Source organism: Cydia fagiglandana, chromosome Z (genome assembly GCF_963556715.1).
Source record: "Cydia fagiglandana chromosome Z, ilCydFagi1.1, whole genome shotgun sequence".
Classification (NCBI taxonomy): Eukaryota; Metazoa; Arthropoda; class Insecta; order Lepidoptera; family Tortricidae; genus Cydia; species Cydia fagiglandana.
The window spans coordinates 20,833,280-20,850,398 of NC_085959.1; the positions used below are offsets into that span (position 1 = coordinate 20,833,280).

The following is a 17,119-nucleotide window of genomic DNA, read 5'->3' on the forward strand; positions in this document are numbered from 1 at the left end:
TTTTTACTGTTTCTTGGGAAATTATATCAGTAGTATGTTTGCAAATAAAAACAATAGTATTTTTTCCTGTAAGTAAAAAAGTGTATTAAAAAGGTTGGTAACCTTCCGGGTGGAATGTGTGTGGGATTCCTGCATATTCTTGAAATTTAAATATATTGCGCTATCAGCCTATCATATTTATATTTCTTGCGCACTCGTATCTTCTGGACTATACTATTTTGTGCAATAGGTAGTTTGAATGAATATACGTACATCCATTTCGTGAGAGTTGAGCTGCGAAGGGTGGTGCGGATGCACATAGAGGTGGTTCCCGGCGAGCGTGTGCCGGCGCGGGTCGTCGCGGCGCGAGGAGCGCCCGCGCGTCGGCCCGCGGCTCGCTTCGCCGTCCGACAGACCGCCTAAAACACGCAATGTAGCTTGCAGGACAGCCAATCACAAAATGATCCAGAAATCTATTGCATACAAAAACTTATATCAAATACATACAGGCTGTGACAAAAATTGTGACAATCCGTTTAAAAAGGCATATTCGGTATCGTAAAAGGTATAAGAAATAGGTAAATAAAGTCAATTCTACCAGCCAACATAAGGAAACAACTCAAAATGTGCATTTGATTACTTTGCCATACATGTGGATAAAATACAACTTTCTCATCAGTTAATAACCAGAGCCTTTACTAGCTGGTGTGGTGAAACGTTTTTAACAATTTCTACTGGATCGAAGTTGCGGGCGGACGCGGAGGATAGAATAGAATTGAATACTTTATTGCATATCACATTACAGACATGGTTGGAATGGAACATAAATAAAGGTGTACATGTGACACCCTGCAAGGGCACGGCAATATAAGAGAGCTACAAGTAGGTGATTTGATTACAATAACAATAAAATATAATAAATAATATAATTAATTAAATATCACGATGCACACGAAAATTAAAAAATAGCGGCTACTTATACTTAGTACAGTCAAAGCGCCAATAACACTCTGGGTAAGTAAAGTACCTAATGGATGGATCTATTGCATTCTACTTTCGTGTTTTACTTCATGATGTATGTAATCACGGGTCTATTCAATTTGGCAGTTTGTCATATTGTTTCAAGTAGCATTTTTAGGGTTCCGTAGCCAAATGGCAAAAAACGGAACCCTTATGGATTCGTCATGTCTGTCTGTCTGTCTGTCTGTTTGTACGTCCGTATGTCATAGCCACTTTTTTCCGAAACTATAAGAACTATACTGTTGAACTTGGTAAGTAGATGTATTTTGTGAACCGTGAGCCGCATTAAGATTTTCACACAAAAATAGAAAAAAAAAACAATAAATTTTGAGGGCTCCCCATATTTATAACTGAAACTCAAATCTTTTTTCATCAAACTCATACGTGTGGGGTATTTATTCAAAAATGATATTGAGGTTTCTAATATATATTTTTTTCTAAACTGAATTATTTTCGTGAGAGACACTTCCAAAGTGGTAAAATGTGTCCCCCCCCCTGTAACTTCTAAAATAAGAGAATGATAAAACTAAAAAAATATATGATGTACATTACCATGCAAACTTCCACCGAAAATTGGTTTGAACGAGATCTAGTAAGTAGTTTTTTTTACGTCTTAAATCGTAAACTACAATTTTATTATGTTACTTGCTGCTATGGAACCTTTCATGGGCGAGTCCGACTCGCACTTGGCGGCTTTTTTTGAGTCCGTTTTTGTGTGCACTTACTGTGTACTTGTGTAGTTGGTAAGAGTGAAAAGGCGAGGGTAAGTGTGAGAGTGTGCTTGTGGTACGACCTGGGGGCCAATTTTTGAATTTCGATCGCTCGATTTCGTCACTCGAAAATCGGTGGAAAACGGGGAAATGCTAATTTTTGAAATACGAGTGATCGAAATTTGGAATCTATTGGTATTGACCACTCGATTTCAATTCTATTAGTAGAATTTAAACGCCTAGTAGTGGAGATATTATTTAACGAAATACACGAAATCGAGTGGTCGAAATTCAAAAATCGGTCCCCTGGTGCAGAGTGAAGAGGGCAGAAGCGGCTGCCGGGGCCCGGCCCTGCCTCGCCCACCTCCAATCTACTTATGCCACTTCTTCGACGTACACTATTTCGAGTAACACCTTCACAACATATCAACCGTAAATTTTTTGTCCAACAAGGACTTTCAAAAGAACACGCACATTTCCACATGTAGGTAGCACTAAACTAAATTTACGCCCCTCTAATATTTTAATGTCTTCAGATGTTGATTAGAAAAAAAGTATAGTTAGGAGCGAATAAGATGAGTTCACTTCAATTTATTTCAATGTATGTATTGGTTGATTTAAAATCCACGAAATATATGGCCATGGCATACTGCACAGTCGTCGCTCCGAGAGAAGTACGAATAAGTACCTAAACATGAGACGCGACCGGGCGCGAACAGGTGCCGGGAGTGTATTGGAGAACAACTCCAATCGGTGCTGTAAACTTTATTTATAGTTTCTAACGCTACGTCTCGTTCTCAAACTCCTGAAACTGGCACGCAAAAGCGAAACAGTAGATTTCTATTCGTGTAATTAATTTGACTGGAGCATCAACGGGTAAATCGGCGTATGTACTCTGCGGAAACATCACGCTGTTTTTCTATTGAGATTTAGGCTACTGGCGGCAACTTGGCGGAAAAAGCATAGTTAATATTTGAACGGCGTTAAACTAAACTAAATCAAATACTTAATGAGTGTTTTTTAGTTTGCATTTCTTTGTTCGCGTGACACGCCTATGTGAAGTAGGTACCTATGTAAAATATGATCGGTTTGTTAATTACTATTAATATAACTAGGGTTTTAATATAACTTATACTAGGGTTAACACATCTATTCTGCTAGGTGAAGGTAGTGTAATAAAAACCAGGCAGCATGCTGGGATAAAAAGTATAACTATATTGTAGGATGTGAGTACTGGGGTAGGATGGCAACTACCTATCAAAGTAACATCACCAACCAGAGATACTAAACTATCCTCAAACAAGCTATATTATTATAGACGTGAAGTGGTTTCAAGTGTTGGTGGCCTAGCAGTAAGAGCGTGTGACTTTCAATCCCGAGGTCGCGGGTTCAAACCCCGGCTCGTACCAATGAGTTTTTCGGAACTTATGTACGAAATATCATTTGATATTTACCAGTCGCTTTTCGGTGAAGGAAAACATCGTGAGGAAACCGGACTAATCCCAATAAGGCCTAGTTTCCCCTCTGGGTTGGAAGGTCAGATGGCAGTCGCTTTCGTAAAAACTAGTGCCTACGTCAAATCATGGGATTAGTTGTCAAGCGGACCCCAGGCTCTCATGAGCCGTTGCAAAATGCCGGGATAACGCCAGGAAGAAGAAGAAGAAGACGTGAAGTGGTTTCAATTATTTTGACGAAAATCACTCAATGTTTCCACTGGACTTGCTCTGAAGTGGTAATCCATCATTTTACTAAAAACGCCAAATACCCAAAAATTTAATTAACTTGTTACGAAACATAATCCATGTTACTATCTATTTATTATCGTCTGGAATATAGAAGAGCACCTGCCTACGTGTTCAAAATGTCACCTAATATGTACTTTTTGACACTGACGGATCTGTTTTAGATGTAATTCATAACCTGTTACTAAAATCAGAATACGCCTGTATTAAGCGTTAAAGCGAACCAAAATCTCGCAGCATTCAGACACTCACCATCCATCCGTGATCCGTCTCCACGCCAATCATCTTCTGAAACAAATTAAGGCCTCTCAATATCTTATTTATTTAGAGAGAGAGTGATTACAGTCTTAATTATTTATGAGAGGTATGAGAGAGAGGTCACAATGTCTGTTGTAGTGTAGAGTTAAATTATATATACATATATACGGGTGATCTCACTATTCCGATCGGCTAGCCCATTGATACGAAATAATAAATGCTTTAGACATTTACTAAAGACTTCACAGAGATACACGGATGATAAGGTAGGTACAAATAGGCAAAGGTACCTACCTAAAATGTATATACCTATTCGTTTCATTAAAAATATGATAAGTTTTGGGGAGTTCTCATCCTTAGGTGGATATCGAGAGTACCTAGTTGTAAATAATTATAAAGACCTCATGAGAGTCATGAGTAATAGTTAGACCACAATAAGTCTACAACGACTATGATACCACGCTCAGTGCAAGTGTTATTTTAAACATCAAATTTTAGTGTAACTCTTAATTTGAGACTGTGATGGTCGATGATTAAAGATTGTGATAAACGGATGACAATGGACTCTTTATACTGTAGTGTAAACAAAGCTACATATTTAAGTGCTTGTACTTTTAGTTTTGCAATTAATCCAAATTTATATTAAAAAGTTGTAATGGCATGGTGGGCTAAAAATAAAAAGAAAGGAAAAAATCACGCATAAACCAAAAGTATATATTTTTATTGACAAATAAAAATAAGAAAACGCTTCTTGCGTGAATTCAACCTCCTTTAATATGTAGAGTCGTCGTCAAAACAATGTTTACACTTTTGCACCTTATTCCTTGGTAATAATGCAAAAAGTGTAAAAATATCTTCGACGTCGATTGTAGGTATATACCTAAGAGTACTAATCTTAGCTAATAGCCTCCTACGGCTTGGGGACCAATTAGGAGTCGATAAAAAGGTTTATTTACACAATTGTTTTTTTTTAATTCCCTGAAGGGGTAAACATAAATGTGCTGTTGAATGACTACCTACCGTCTTCTACCTACGCGGATAAAATTGCGATCGAAGGCTAGTCCAACATAAGTACATATATTATTCGAATTAAGCTTGTTATTAATTTCTTTTAGTAATACCACTGTATATATGCGAAAAGGGATTGCGTTTGGGTGTTCTGGAACAACTGGAAATAATTAGGTACAACAATAGGGGCATGATTCTTAACGAACAATTGAATGTTGCGTCATCGCCGTTATTACGAATTTTTCCATCTCACATACACTTGCACAGTAGGCAGAGTGGCCAAGGTATAAATATGGCCGACCATTCTGGACAGGTCATTCCGTTGCCGGGCGTCAGACCGTCAATAACTCCTGAGGATGCCTCTTAGAGAGGCGAAACACGTGTCGAGTACCTATTATTCTTTTGGTGGTGGTTTGTTATTATATTTATTTTTGCGGTGGGAGGGCGGGAACATTAATTGCATGTAAAAAATACGCAAGTAAGTAATAACGGATTAGTACTGATTCACTAGCACGTTATCTTTTACGGGGATTAGCAAAGTTATATTTTGGTTTAAATTACCACGAATTAATTTGAAAAGTACACGTGTAACAAGGTACGTGGGCATGTATGCGTAGGTGCGACACAAGCTTATATATCAAGGCGTATATTAATACAATATTTTTTGATATTGTACCTTCCTAGGTACAACATAAAGAGTACTCAAACGACAACACCGTACCTTTACCGTAATCTTATCGAAACCTTCCGAACATTGCCGGACATAAAGCAATTCTCTGTTAAAGTTCTGTTCATTGGTGTTCATTACTATAAATTAGACATATCTATAGTTCGTTTTTTTTAGCATTAGAAAGAACTTCAAAGAAGGTAAGCGATCTTGGCATGTCTTTTAATTGAAAAACGCCTTTTTAAAAATCAATAACTATTACTTATGAAAGCAGAAGAATATAAATTATCGTATTAGATTCGTAATTGTTACATATTTGCCGTAACTTATTTTTAAAATGTGTTTTTCAATTAAAAGACACATCAAGATTGTTTACCTAATTTCTAATGCATAAAAAAACGAAGTATAGACGGCTAGATTAAACATACTAGAAAATCAATTTTTTTTTTAACCAGGCGGTGTTGGCATGATACATAGGTAATGTTGAGGAAGTTTGCCATACGCGACTTACTACTTATAGAATGTATGTGTCTGCAGGGGGCCGATTTTTGAATTTCTAGGTATTACTCGATTTCTTCACTAGACAATCGGTCGAAAACGGCAAAATACTAATTTTTGAAATACGACCGATAGAAATTGGGAAACGAGTGGCATTGCCCCCTCGTTTTCAATTCCATTAGTAGAATTTAAATTCCTAGTATCGCAGATATTATTGAAAGAAATACACGAAATCGAGCGGTCGAATTACAAAAATCGGCCCCCAGCTTTACTCACCATTGTCTCTTCCTTTCCGTTTCTTCTTTCCGCTAGAGCTTGAGGATTTGCTCTTCTCAGACTTGTCTTTACTCTTCCACCGACTTAACATTTTCAATCCCACTTCAAGGCGCTAAGTTCATTTGGAAGTCTGTCAAGTCAACTAGATTTTACTTTCCTCCATAGCTATATGGAAATGGGACGAATTCATATTGCAATAACCGTTCACTGCGCAGGAACCCTGATTCATTGTACTGGTTATTAAATTGAGGATTGTTTATAATAGTATCTAATGGATATGTTGTTTACTGTTTTAATCAATTCCGGAATATTTTTATTGCTGATTTAGTGCTACTGTAAATATTTTGCGTATTAGCAATAGAGTGGATCACTGGTAGCTAGTAGTACGGGACGTCCAGACCCAGAGCTCACTACCCAAATTTACTCTAAGCTCTTGGCCTTAGCCCCGATGTATATGTATAAATAATATGCGTAGTCTGAGCTCAGGTTAATAAAGATATTTAATATATTTTGCAACAAAAAATCATACGGATATGGATCAGTTTATTTTGTTTGACGTTATTCTGAAATCCTTAATGTACATTTGTACTAGTATTTTTAAGATTTTTGTATAATTTCAGAAAGCATAAGTAGACATGTTATATCAGTATATTACAGTCAATGTGAGGGATTTATTGGCGACCCTGAATTTTAGGCCAATCAAATTAGGTCCAAAAAAAGTGTTTTGAGGAATCAGTTCTCAGCAAGTTAGAAATCATTTGAATACCTTGATTAGGTCCTAAATTCGTATAATCCGAATCGTTTGCTCCATCCCAGGAGTTATGCATACATTTTGGGGGCCTTGGGAGATACATATTTACCCTGGATTGACAAAACCACTCGATGTAGAAGGAACCGAAATGACACGATTTTACAAAAAAAAATTCAAAGTGATGGCCATTTTTCACAATGTTTCACTACTTATACATATTAAGGTATCTTTCGGATCCTCAGATGTCAATTCGTATTATGATTAGAGCAAATTTTCCGTCGGGCGTACCGTTCTTGAACTACAAGCATAAAACTGAAAAGAGCATAATTTCTTCTAAAACTCCTGGAATGGAGCAAACTAGGATTACGCTAATTTAGAACCAAAGGAAGGTATTAAGACGATTTCCAGCTTGCTGGGAATTAATTCCTGGGAAAAATTTAATTTGATTGGTCTATTTACCTTGCCGCTTCCATTTTCTTGTGACTGATTAAGATCTTACTTAAAGAACTCAATCTATTTGTAGGTAGGAGGTAATTAACTTTAATTTTTTTAGAAGTGGATAAGCATAATATGTGTTAGATTTTTTGTCTCTTCGTTTTCGAGCGGCGATTGCAATCTTACTCGTACTTCTAAGCTATTCAACTTTAGGGCCGGTACAGAGGGACTGCAACCCGTCTGCAACTTGTATGGGATTAGCACGCCGACGTTTCAGTTAGTGTGCAGTTCCCATACAAATTGCAGTTGGGTTGCAGTCCATCTGTATCGGCCCTTATACTCTTCTAATGTCTTTTCAGTACTATTTTTTATAGAGCGCAGGATTCTATTATGAAAACTGCTCCTTTTTAATATGTAAAATATCTCTACTTTTAATTTTATTTTATTTACAATGCCGGTTTTCATTAATTACTTTATTGATTACTTTTAAAGAGGCACTCAAGAGTCAATGTAATTAATCCGTGCAAAGTGCCCTCAGACAATTTTAGCGAAATAATTACTTATAACAAGTGTGGTTTTTATAATAGGTACCTATAATTGAATTTTATATTTATGGGATACCTACTTGAATAGAATTAAGGATCATAAAGTGTTGCGATATACATATGTATATATCTAACTACTTTTATATTATATTTGATGCTGACTATGACTGAATAACTTACCTACTTCAAAAATTTTGTTATTTTGTAAACAGACTTTCAAGTACTTAACTGTCCCTATACTAGAGCCTTATTCGACATGCCACTTTTGACGTCGCATGTTGAACTTCCGTTGAATCGAATCATTACTTGTCAAAATTTGACATTAGCAATCCACAGTTAGGTGACAACTAAACCAAACCATTATAAACCTTAAAGTAATAGTAAAACAAAACTTGTTTTTTGTTAAATTATTGGTTATACCAAATGAACTATCCGCACTTGATGAATTTCAACTGTTGAATTGAAGTAGACGCGAAATTCGACAGTTGTACATGTCGAATAAGGCCCCTAGTCTACACTATAACTAAATATGTACCTATTGAAGAATCAAGAGCGATTCATAAATTGACTGTAACTAAAGAAAATATATATATATATATACATATATATATAAATCTTATACCTTTAAACGAACAATTCTTGTAAGGTATTAATTTATTGAAGTGAAAACTTCTTTAGCGGCGCTGAGCACTTTTTGAGGTGGGGAAAAAAATGATAAACTCGATACAGCGTAACGCGTAACGTAACGCTGACGTCATGTGTCACGGACAATGTTATTCAATAAAGAACTTTAGTCATAACGTATCATAATCAGGTCAATTATTTAAAACTGGACTTTTATATTAAGCAATAAAGCTCAATGTTCTAATCTTGTACGGGCTGAAATACGAGGATCTCTCAGTTACATTCTAACTTTATATCACTCAAATATAATTCAATAAAGCTACATCTTGATGAAATCGCTAATAAAAATGAACTCTAATACTGGTGAATAAAACTCAAAATATAATGACCAAATATATTTAGATGCGAGGTCTGCAAGGTAACTTTACAATTTCTATTGGAATTTAAAAAAAAACGCTACAATTTAAGCTCACTCGCCAGCAATTTCGGAACTAAAGCTTTTCAGTACAAAGGAGGTCAATTATTCATAGTGCTGCAGACATTTTCGACTAGTCATTGAGTTTTCACTTCTGTCGGCACTCCCGGACCCCTATTCGACAAGCGACGTTTGACGTATCGTGTTGATCTCCCGTTGATGTGGGAAAAATCATAAGTTCTCGAATACGTACAATGTCAAAATTTGACATTAACAATCCACAGTTAGGGTGACAAGCAAACCAAACCGAACCACCCTTAGTTTAGAGTTGAGTTTTGGTTGTACCAAATGATATTATCCACCGTTGATGGAATCAACACTCAGTATGCAATAAAATCAACTGTTGATTTCGTGGATGCGAAATCTGACAGTTGTACGTGTCGAATTTGGCCCCAGGTGTGCAACCCGTTGTTTTTTTACATATATATTTCGGGGATCTTGGAAACGGCTCTAACGACTTCAATGAAATTTGCTATATGGGGGTATTCGGGGGCGAAATCGATCTAGCTATGTCCTATCTCTGGGAAAACGCGCATTTTTGAGTTTTTGTTTGCTTTCCGAGCAAAGCTCGGTCTCCCAGATATTAGTGTCCATTCCAAGGCTAAACATACCTATGCCCGAGAGGTAATTAAATACGTTAAACCACGGGTAGTATGAGTTAGTGCTCGTACGCAGTTTCACTATGCGTAGATACGTGTACTCAATATGCATTAAGTAAGATTTAAGTATAATGATTAATGACATAAGTATAACTAGTATTTAAGCACTATCCGTTATGTAGTTTAACTTAAATAGTTACTGTTATTACAACACATACCTAAAGCATTTAATAATATTAGCTCATAATTTAAAAAAAATCACATTCTAAAATATATAGGTAACGTATTTTGAGCTGCCCTGTAAGTACTGAACGTAGAATATTTTTCGAAGTAATCTGGGCTATAACCGCAAAAATCGAAGTTCGCAAATTGCGGGGATTTTTCTCTGTCACTCTAATTACGCCTTCGTTGGAGTAAAAGAGAAAGATCCCCGCAATTTGCGAATTTCTGTGTTCGCGGTAGCCGCTCTGAACGGGAGAAAAGGTATATAGTCCTACAAAAGGGGGATACAGTGTAAACAGGACCGTAAATTTGCTCAGCAGTAACGTAAAGAATACCGAATCAGTAACGGCACTAACTATACAGGGTGCTTCCTGTAACAGGAGCAATAAATTAAACTAAAGGCTGTACTCCTCAAACTGACCAACATTTGTTCAGCAACTTTTAAAAATGATGAATCCTTTAGGCTTCCTCTTTTTCATACAAAATAAATATTGCCTTCAATGTACGCTGACATCAGTGTGTTTGACGTTACTTGCCATGCTTTTAACATAACAAAATTTGCAATACATTGCGTCTTAGAATAAACTTTAAAGTGTAATAAAAATCAAACCATGAGTTATTTTCAAAAGTTGCTGAACAAATGTTGGTCAGTTTGAGGAGTACAGCCTACAGTTTAATTTATTGCTCCTGTTACAGAAAACACACTGTATATATCTGTAGGTAACTATTAATTCGTAATAATGGGCGAATGTCCGACAATTTTTTGAAATTGTGCAGCTGCTAGCAGAAAGTTATGTTTTTTCAAGTCAGTCAATGTTTGGCGTGGTAGACTTAAGTAGAGCAAGTCTACGGCACTTGTGAGAATCCCGTTCCTAGAAATATTTTGTTAGTGGAGTACACTTATTTAACACAAATACAGATACCCGAACGGCATGCACTGAATAAAATTATATTGTTCTAAAATTTTAGTATAACTACCGTGCTACCGGATTAGTAAAAGTTATAGATACAATGGTAAGAGCGTGCGACTTGCAATCCGGAGCTCGCGGGTTCAAACCACGGCTCATACCTATGTGTTTTACGGAACTTATGTACGAAATATCATTTGATATTTGGCAGTTTCTTTTCAGTGAAGGAAAACATCGTAAGGAAACCGGACTAATGCCAATAAGGTCTAGTTTTCCCTCTGGGTTGAAAGGTCAGATGGCAGTCGCTTTCGTAAAAATTAGTGCCTACGTCAATTCTTGGAATTATTTGTCAAAGCAGACCCCAGGCTCCCATGAGCCGTGGCAAAATGCCGGGATAACGCTAGGAAAAAGAAAAGACTTAGGTACCATATACCATATCATCACAATATAAACATACATATCATACTTATTTATGTGTTTCAGTGAATGAATAATGAAATACGAGATATTGACACGCATTTCATTATCTATACTATGTAGTAAATCGAGTAAAGGTGAGTTTTAGCCAAACGTTTTATAAATCATGAAACACCCCTCTACCCCCGGAATACAGAGTAGGTATAGGTATGTTCGATGCAGCGCGCAGAAGCGGGCCGATGCACCGCTGTATCCAGGGGAGCGGGCGGTTCACTTGATACATACATAATCACGTGGGCACCCACCCAACCCAACGTCCGGCGCGAGGGATAAATAGTGCCATTGACCACTCCCATGGCCATCGACCGCAAACAAAACAATCCGAAACTTCACCCTCGACCCTGGACACCTATACTTTATTACACGCTACCAGCGAGCCAACCTACTGAGTTATTTGGTGTTTATTATCACAGTTAGAGCCGTTTGGAGAGCCGGCGAAACGCGTGCGTTGTTTGGTATGGCACTTGCTACACGTGGCGACGGCCCCGGCGCCGTCTGCGCCGTCGGACGCCCACTTTAATACTAAAGCCGGCTTGTATTTTTACTATAGACAGAGAAGGTTAGGTATGGCCTGTTGCGCGGTAGATGCGGTGCCGCACAGGCGCGAGGGTAGTCCGCGATCGATGCGGCCGTCGACCTTGCGCGACGGATATACCGCGAACCCGACGCCTCCCGGCACTAGGGTTGACTCGTCGACGCGCTACGACACACTGCCGGCCTAGCCAAGGTGACAATCGCTACGATAACTAAACGCTTTGTGTCTCCCTATCACTCTTCCGTATTAGTATGACTGTGACAGTTGTATTTCGACCGCTACGGAGCGTAATCGATTGGCATGTTGGCTACGCGGCCTGATACCTACTATTAAAACTTCTTTTATTGTCAAATAGAGTTTTATTCGTTATGTCAATACAGTAATTATTATTTCGAGAGATACTAAAATCTACCTAATTAGAGTCGTACCTACTACCTACTTTTTTAAAGATAAATAAAATTAATGTTATTTTGATAAGGCTTTAACAAGAGTTTTAATATTTTGGAAAGAGAAAAGGCAATCTTGAATTTTCATACTTACAGTATAAAACTCTGAGTATGTAGGTAGATACCACAAACAACAAGTAGGTAATTAACAAGTTCAACCCCAGTTCAAACATTGATTTAACAGAGAAGCTGCAAAGTTGCAAACAGCAAAATATAGTTAATACCTACACCCACTTCATTTTGTTTGTACGGACACACATTTGAAAATGGTGCTGTCAGTATAGGTAACATAATTTAGTTCCTGTTTATTTAAGTAATTTCTACTCTTTATTCTCGGACTGTGTCGAGGAACGAATTAGGTAGGTACTTGATTGGTGGCAACCCTACATGCTGAGCCTCGGTCGCTGTTGCCAAAATGTTGGCAAGAGATGTAGAAAACCTACTCGAGCCCTTTTTTCACTCCTGTGAGGCTGAAGATTTACAAATGACCCATTTAATTTAAAAAAGGTTATTCAAGCATGCGATAGTACTATTTATATCAGCATTTACGTAGGTATATGTAGTCAATTAAACGCGAAATCCTTAAATATACGCTTTAAAGAACTCCTACTCATGCGTACGCATATATACCTCTAACTACATGCATGTGTAAGTACGTATATATATGTATGGAGGATGCTTGGTTAGGCATTGCACGTAGGTACGATGAGCTAATATAATAGGATCTAGGCCCGTTTCGAATAAGACTTTTATTAAATAAGCCGTGTAGTTAAACTTTTTATGTGGTCATTTTTTACTCAATTTTCCTCATTAAGACAAAATTAGTTTTTCTCACTTCCCTTAACTTCCCTGAATTTCCCTTAACTTTTGTTCACGATGCATAGTTTCAACACCATTTAATCCTATTAGGGCATGAATTTTCTCCCTTTTGGAAAGTAGGACATTCCTACGAATTTCAAGTCCAAACCAAACGTACCGCACGTACCGAAATCGTTCCCATTGCAAACCTTTAACCCCCTTAAAACCCCCTTAAGGGAAGTATTTTTAAAAACACTGTAATTGCTTTTCGTACCTAACATTGTGTCTTCCTACGAAGTGTCAAGTCACTCACAAAACTAAACGTTCCCGTTACAAACTAAGTATCAAACCTTTTTTCACTACATAGCTACATTAGGGGATGAATTTTCAAAAACGCTGAAATCATTTTTGTTTCTAGTTTATTAATATGTCTTGACGATGTTTCAAGTTCCTAAATATATGTATGTATACATCCCCTGCTTAAAGGATGACTCACGTTAGACCGGGCTGTGTCCGGGCCGGTGCTTCCGGCGCATCGTTTTCTATGGAAAGCATCACGTGATCGCCTGTTATGTTATAGGAAAGTAAGTTTTAAATGTCTAAAAACTATTGTTTTCTATAAGCTAAGTAAGATTTACTGACCTTTTTGGGTGTCGCTTTGTAAAATCCTTTGTATTTCACTAGCTTCTGACCCGCTTTCAGATTCGGAGTGCAATGAATAATGTGCATTGGCTGGATGATTTATTCTGTGATTATTCACAATCTTGTTAGTGCCAACACTCGTCGTCCGAATGGGAGGGCGAGGCGGTCTGGTCAATATTTCTTTCGATCTGGCTTCGATGCCTGGAGCTTCATTTTGGGAGTAAATATGTTTTGGATAAGTGTCGTAAATCTTTTCTTCAAAGCTTACTCGCTTTGGTTGCAAACTGAAGGCACGAAAGTCACTGTTGAAAGACTTTCGTGGATATCCCTGTGCATCAACTCTGTCTTGTGGGCATAAGAAATTCCTATTTTGAGTGGAATTAATTTTTTCAGGGTACCTATACACAATATCGACGTCTTTAGGAGTGGACTGATAGCGTAAAAATGTATCGGTCCTCCTTTCCGGAACTCCCCTTATGAATGGGTTACTTAAATAGCTTTTGCCCGTAGTGTCAACTCTAAGTTCACTGTCACGTGGTAAGCTGTTAGTTTTGTAGGACCGCGGTAAACTACCACTACCACTTGAATTTGATGCTTGTTTGAGGGACGCCCTCTTTAACGTAGAGTTCAAAGACTGTTCGAGTAAAAACTCATCTTCCTTTTGCTTTAATTCCTTCAACTTCTGCCAGTAAAAAGCTTCAAGTTTTTGTCGTGATTTTGTTCTCTGTTCTATATTTTCAGATTGACTCTTCACTGGCAGCTTGTAAACTGGATACAATGGGTTTCGTAAACTAGAACGATTAAGAGAGTTTCGTCTTTCTTCTGCTTCGTTCATAGATTTTTTCACGTGTCCATATGGCGAAACAGTTTTTGGCATATTAGGAATTTTGTGACTTGTGGGTATAGGTGAAGTTGGAGCAGAGTAATTATAAGATTTTGTGATATTTTCTTCGCACTTATTTGAATTATTATGAATATTTTGGTCCAGTGTCTTTTTATTATTATTATCAAAAGAAAAACTTCTAGCTCTCTTTGGCTGTATCGTTCGAACTTCAGCTTCTTTTTTCGGAGATATTAAAAATTTTGTGCTAACTCTTTTAATTTCTGCGCCCACTGAGGCCGGTTTAGAAAATGATTGGGCCTGGAACACTTCAATTTCGTGTAAAGGTGTTATACTTTCTGTTAGTTTTTCCACAGAATGATAGTATACATCTGGGAATCGTTTTTCATCTTGATGAGGAGGTGCAACTATAACATTATTTAGCTCGTTATAGGGTTTCGGTGGGACTTGAGGTCTAGCTTTATAGTATTCTTTGGACAAATCAGATTTGTCTTCATTATGGGACAATTGGTTTTTCACGCTTTCTGATACTAACGTGCTGCTGGATGAATGGTCGCTTGAGGCAATGTTACATGAAGAATCCATATCTTTATGGTATTTTTCAATGGCTAGATTCTCGTAAATTCGCCCAATATCATTATTTGTATTCAGAACGTTATGTTTTACTATTCTAGGATTCTCATATTGGTTACTGTTAGAAGAATTATCAAGACTAGACTTTTTGCATCCCATTTGTGTTACCTTTTTTGGGTTTTCTTTAGACTTATTGGAAAAAAATAAGCTAGGAAATATCTTACGAAAACTGTTAATACGCTTTTTACCACTATCGGACATTTTCGGCTACTGCATATATATCTGAAATGAAATACAATTAAAATTAATTGAGTTATTTTCTAAAGCCTCCAGGCATTTTGATTCTTGGTTTTTTCCAAGTTTATTCAGTGGACTGAATGATTTACTTTGCCCCACATGTGGATAAAATGCAACATGCTCATCACCTCATCAGTTTTTGAACAGTTGAGAGAGGCTTTACTAACTGGTGCGATGAAAAATCATTTGGCGCTCTGTTGTAGGTAATTAGGTATCTATATTATCCTATTATAGTGTAGGTATCTATATTATGTATAAAGCTATGTGGGCGAGGCCTTTTGTTACCTTTCATCGGATTTACTGTAAATACCTACTACATATTTAGGTATGGCTAATACACAAGTAGGTAATTTACCTTTGAGATTTTTTTAAACAGCTGATAGCTAGAGTTAGACCGAGAAAAGTCGGCAGCGATTTTGATAGCCAACGCAGGACAAGTGTTATTTTATACGTAGTGTATACCTGTATACGTATAATTTCATAGAACTTTGAGGTTTAAAATGACACTTGCCTTGCGCGGGCTATCAAAATCACTGCAAAATTTGTTCGGTCTAACTCTAATATTCCTAACTAATTCCAGCTCTAAAACACGGACTAGCTTATATATCTAAAGGCAGCGTCAGGCTTGCGGGCCTATTAAGGGGATCTGTCGATCCACGACGACAAGGTATATTTTAATTGTTGCATCTTTGTGTGTTAATTACTCTCACTTGTCCCCAAAGGGTATCTTTTCAACCCACAGACAAGACATCCTCCAGGCCGAGCATAGTCGCGCTACCCCCTCTGCCACGCATACGGTAGTTTTACTCCATGTTCGAGTCGAAAGTGTCTTTGTGTGACACGGGATTTCGCTCACCTCGTCACGCGTACCCTCTCATTTTTGGCATCATCGGTTGCATGAAATAATTGCTCTAAACTCGGTCTAGAGGATTCCTAGTCTATGTTTCAACCTATATCCGTATCATGCCTCGGCCCTTGGCATGCACAGCGAGTCCCAAAGGACACATTGAAATTCATTCTCAAAGTGGAGCGAGATGCAAATTATGAAGGAATTTATAAAGTGGCCATGCAATTTTGCATATATTTGTTAAGTTAGGTAAACAGACAGTTAACAATAAATTTTTGGCAAAAAAAATATTTTTGGTACAAGCTTTTATCGCTGACTGTACTTTTCTTACATACGACATACAACTAATACTCATCGAGGCAATTCTAAAAACCCCTAACACAATTAGGTTGCGTTGTTTCATCACAGAGTTCCTATGGCCACCTCCTGTCTCCATCATCAGATCAGTTCGACTGTACCATATTATTGTATTGTCATCAGAACTACATACAGCTGCCAATTTTCATGACGCTACGATCCTTGGAAGATGGTTAAATTAGTTACCTTAGATTCCATTACATATGTAGTTAGTTACATAAAGGTCGACCTAATACTCGTAATAAAAGCTTGTTAAATAGGTTTAACATACTTACCTACATTTTAAACTAAAATATTTGCCGTTTTTTTTTTATTGAATATTAACTAACTAAATGGGTTAAATGGGTATCATCATTCAGCGGGCACACTAGCCAGCCATTGACATAGATATCTAGGGACTGGCTTTACGAGCAATAATAATGAGGCATGACGCGCGCGGTTGGTCGCAACTACAATACCCGGCGATAAATATTGCACATCGAAATTTCGGCTTCGTAGAGTGTTGTCTCTTTCTCTCTCGATGTCTGCAATATTACCTTTCTAAAGGCCGATGTGCAATATTTATCGCCGGGTACTGTAGTTGCGTTAA

At 37.5% G+C, this 17,119-nt stretch overlaps 1 protein-coding gene across 7 annotated transcripts in view; it reads right to left on the minus strand.

The window, feature by feature from the left end:
• The window catches only part of LOC134679298 (coiled-coil domain-containing protein AGAP005037), a 109,153-nt gene extending 93,845 nt beyond the window's left edge, over positions 1-15,308 (minus strand). For 5 of the 7 annotated variants that reach the window (XM_063538200.1, XM_063538198.1, XM_063538199.1 and 2 more), the window contains exons 1-3: positions 13,616-15,308; positions 3,704-3,739; positions 253-398 (exon numbers count right to left, since the gene is read on the minus strand). In XM_063538200.1, coding sequence (XP_063394270.1) covers positions 253-398; positions 3,704-3,739; positions 13,616-15,290 — 1,857 coding nt within the window. In that variant the 5' untranslated portion in view covers positions 15,291-15,308. The remainder of the gene's footprint in view (positions 1-252; positions 399-3,703; positions 3,740-13,615) is intronic. The other 2 variants (XM_063538196.1, XM_063538197.1) reach the window with 2 other exon arrangements.
• Between the last annotated feature and the right edge of the window lie 1,811 nt (positions 15,309-17,119).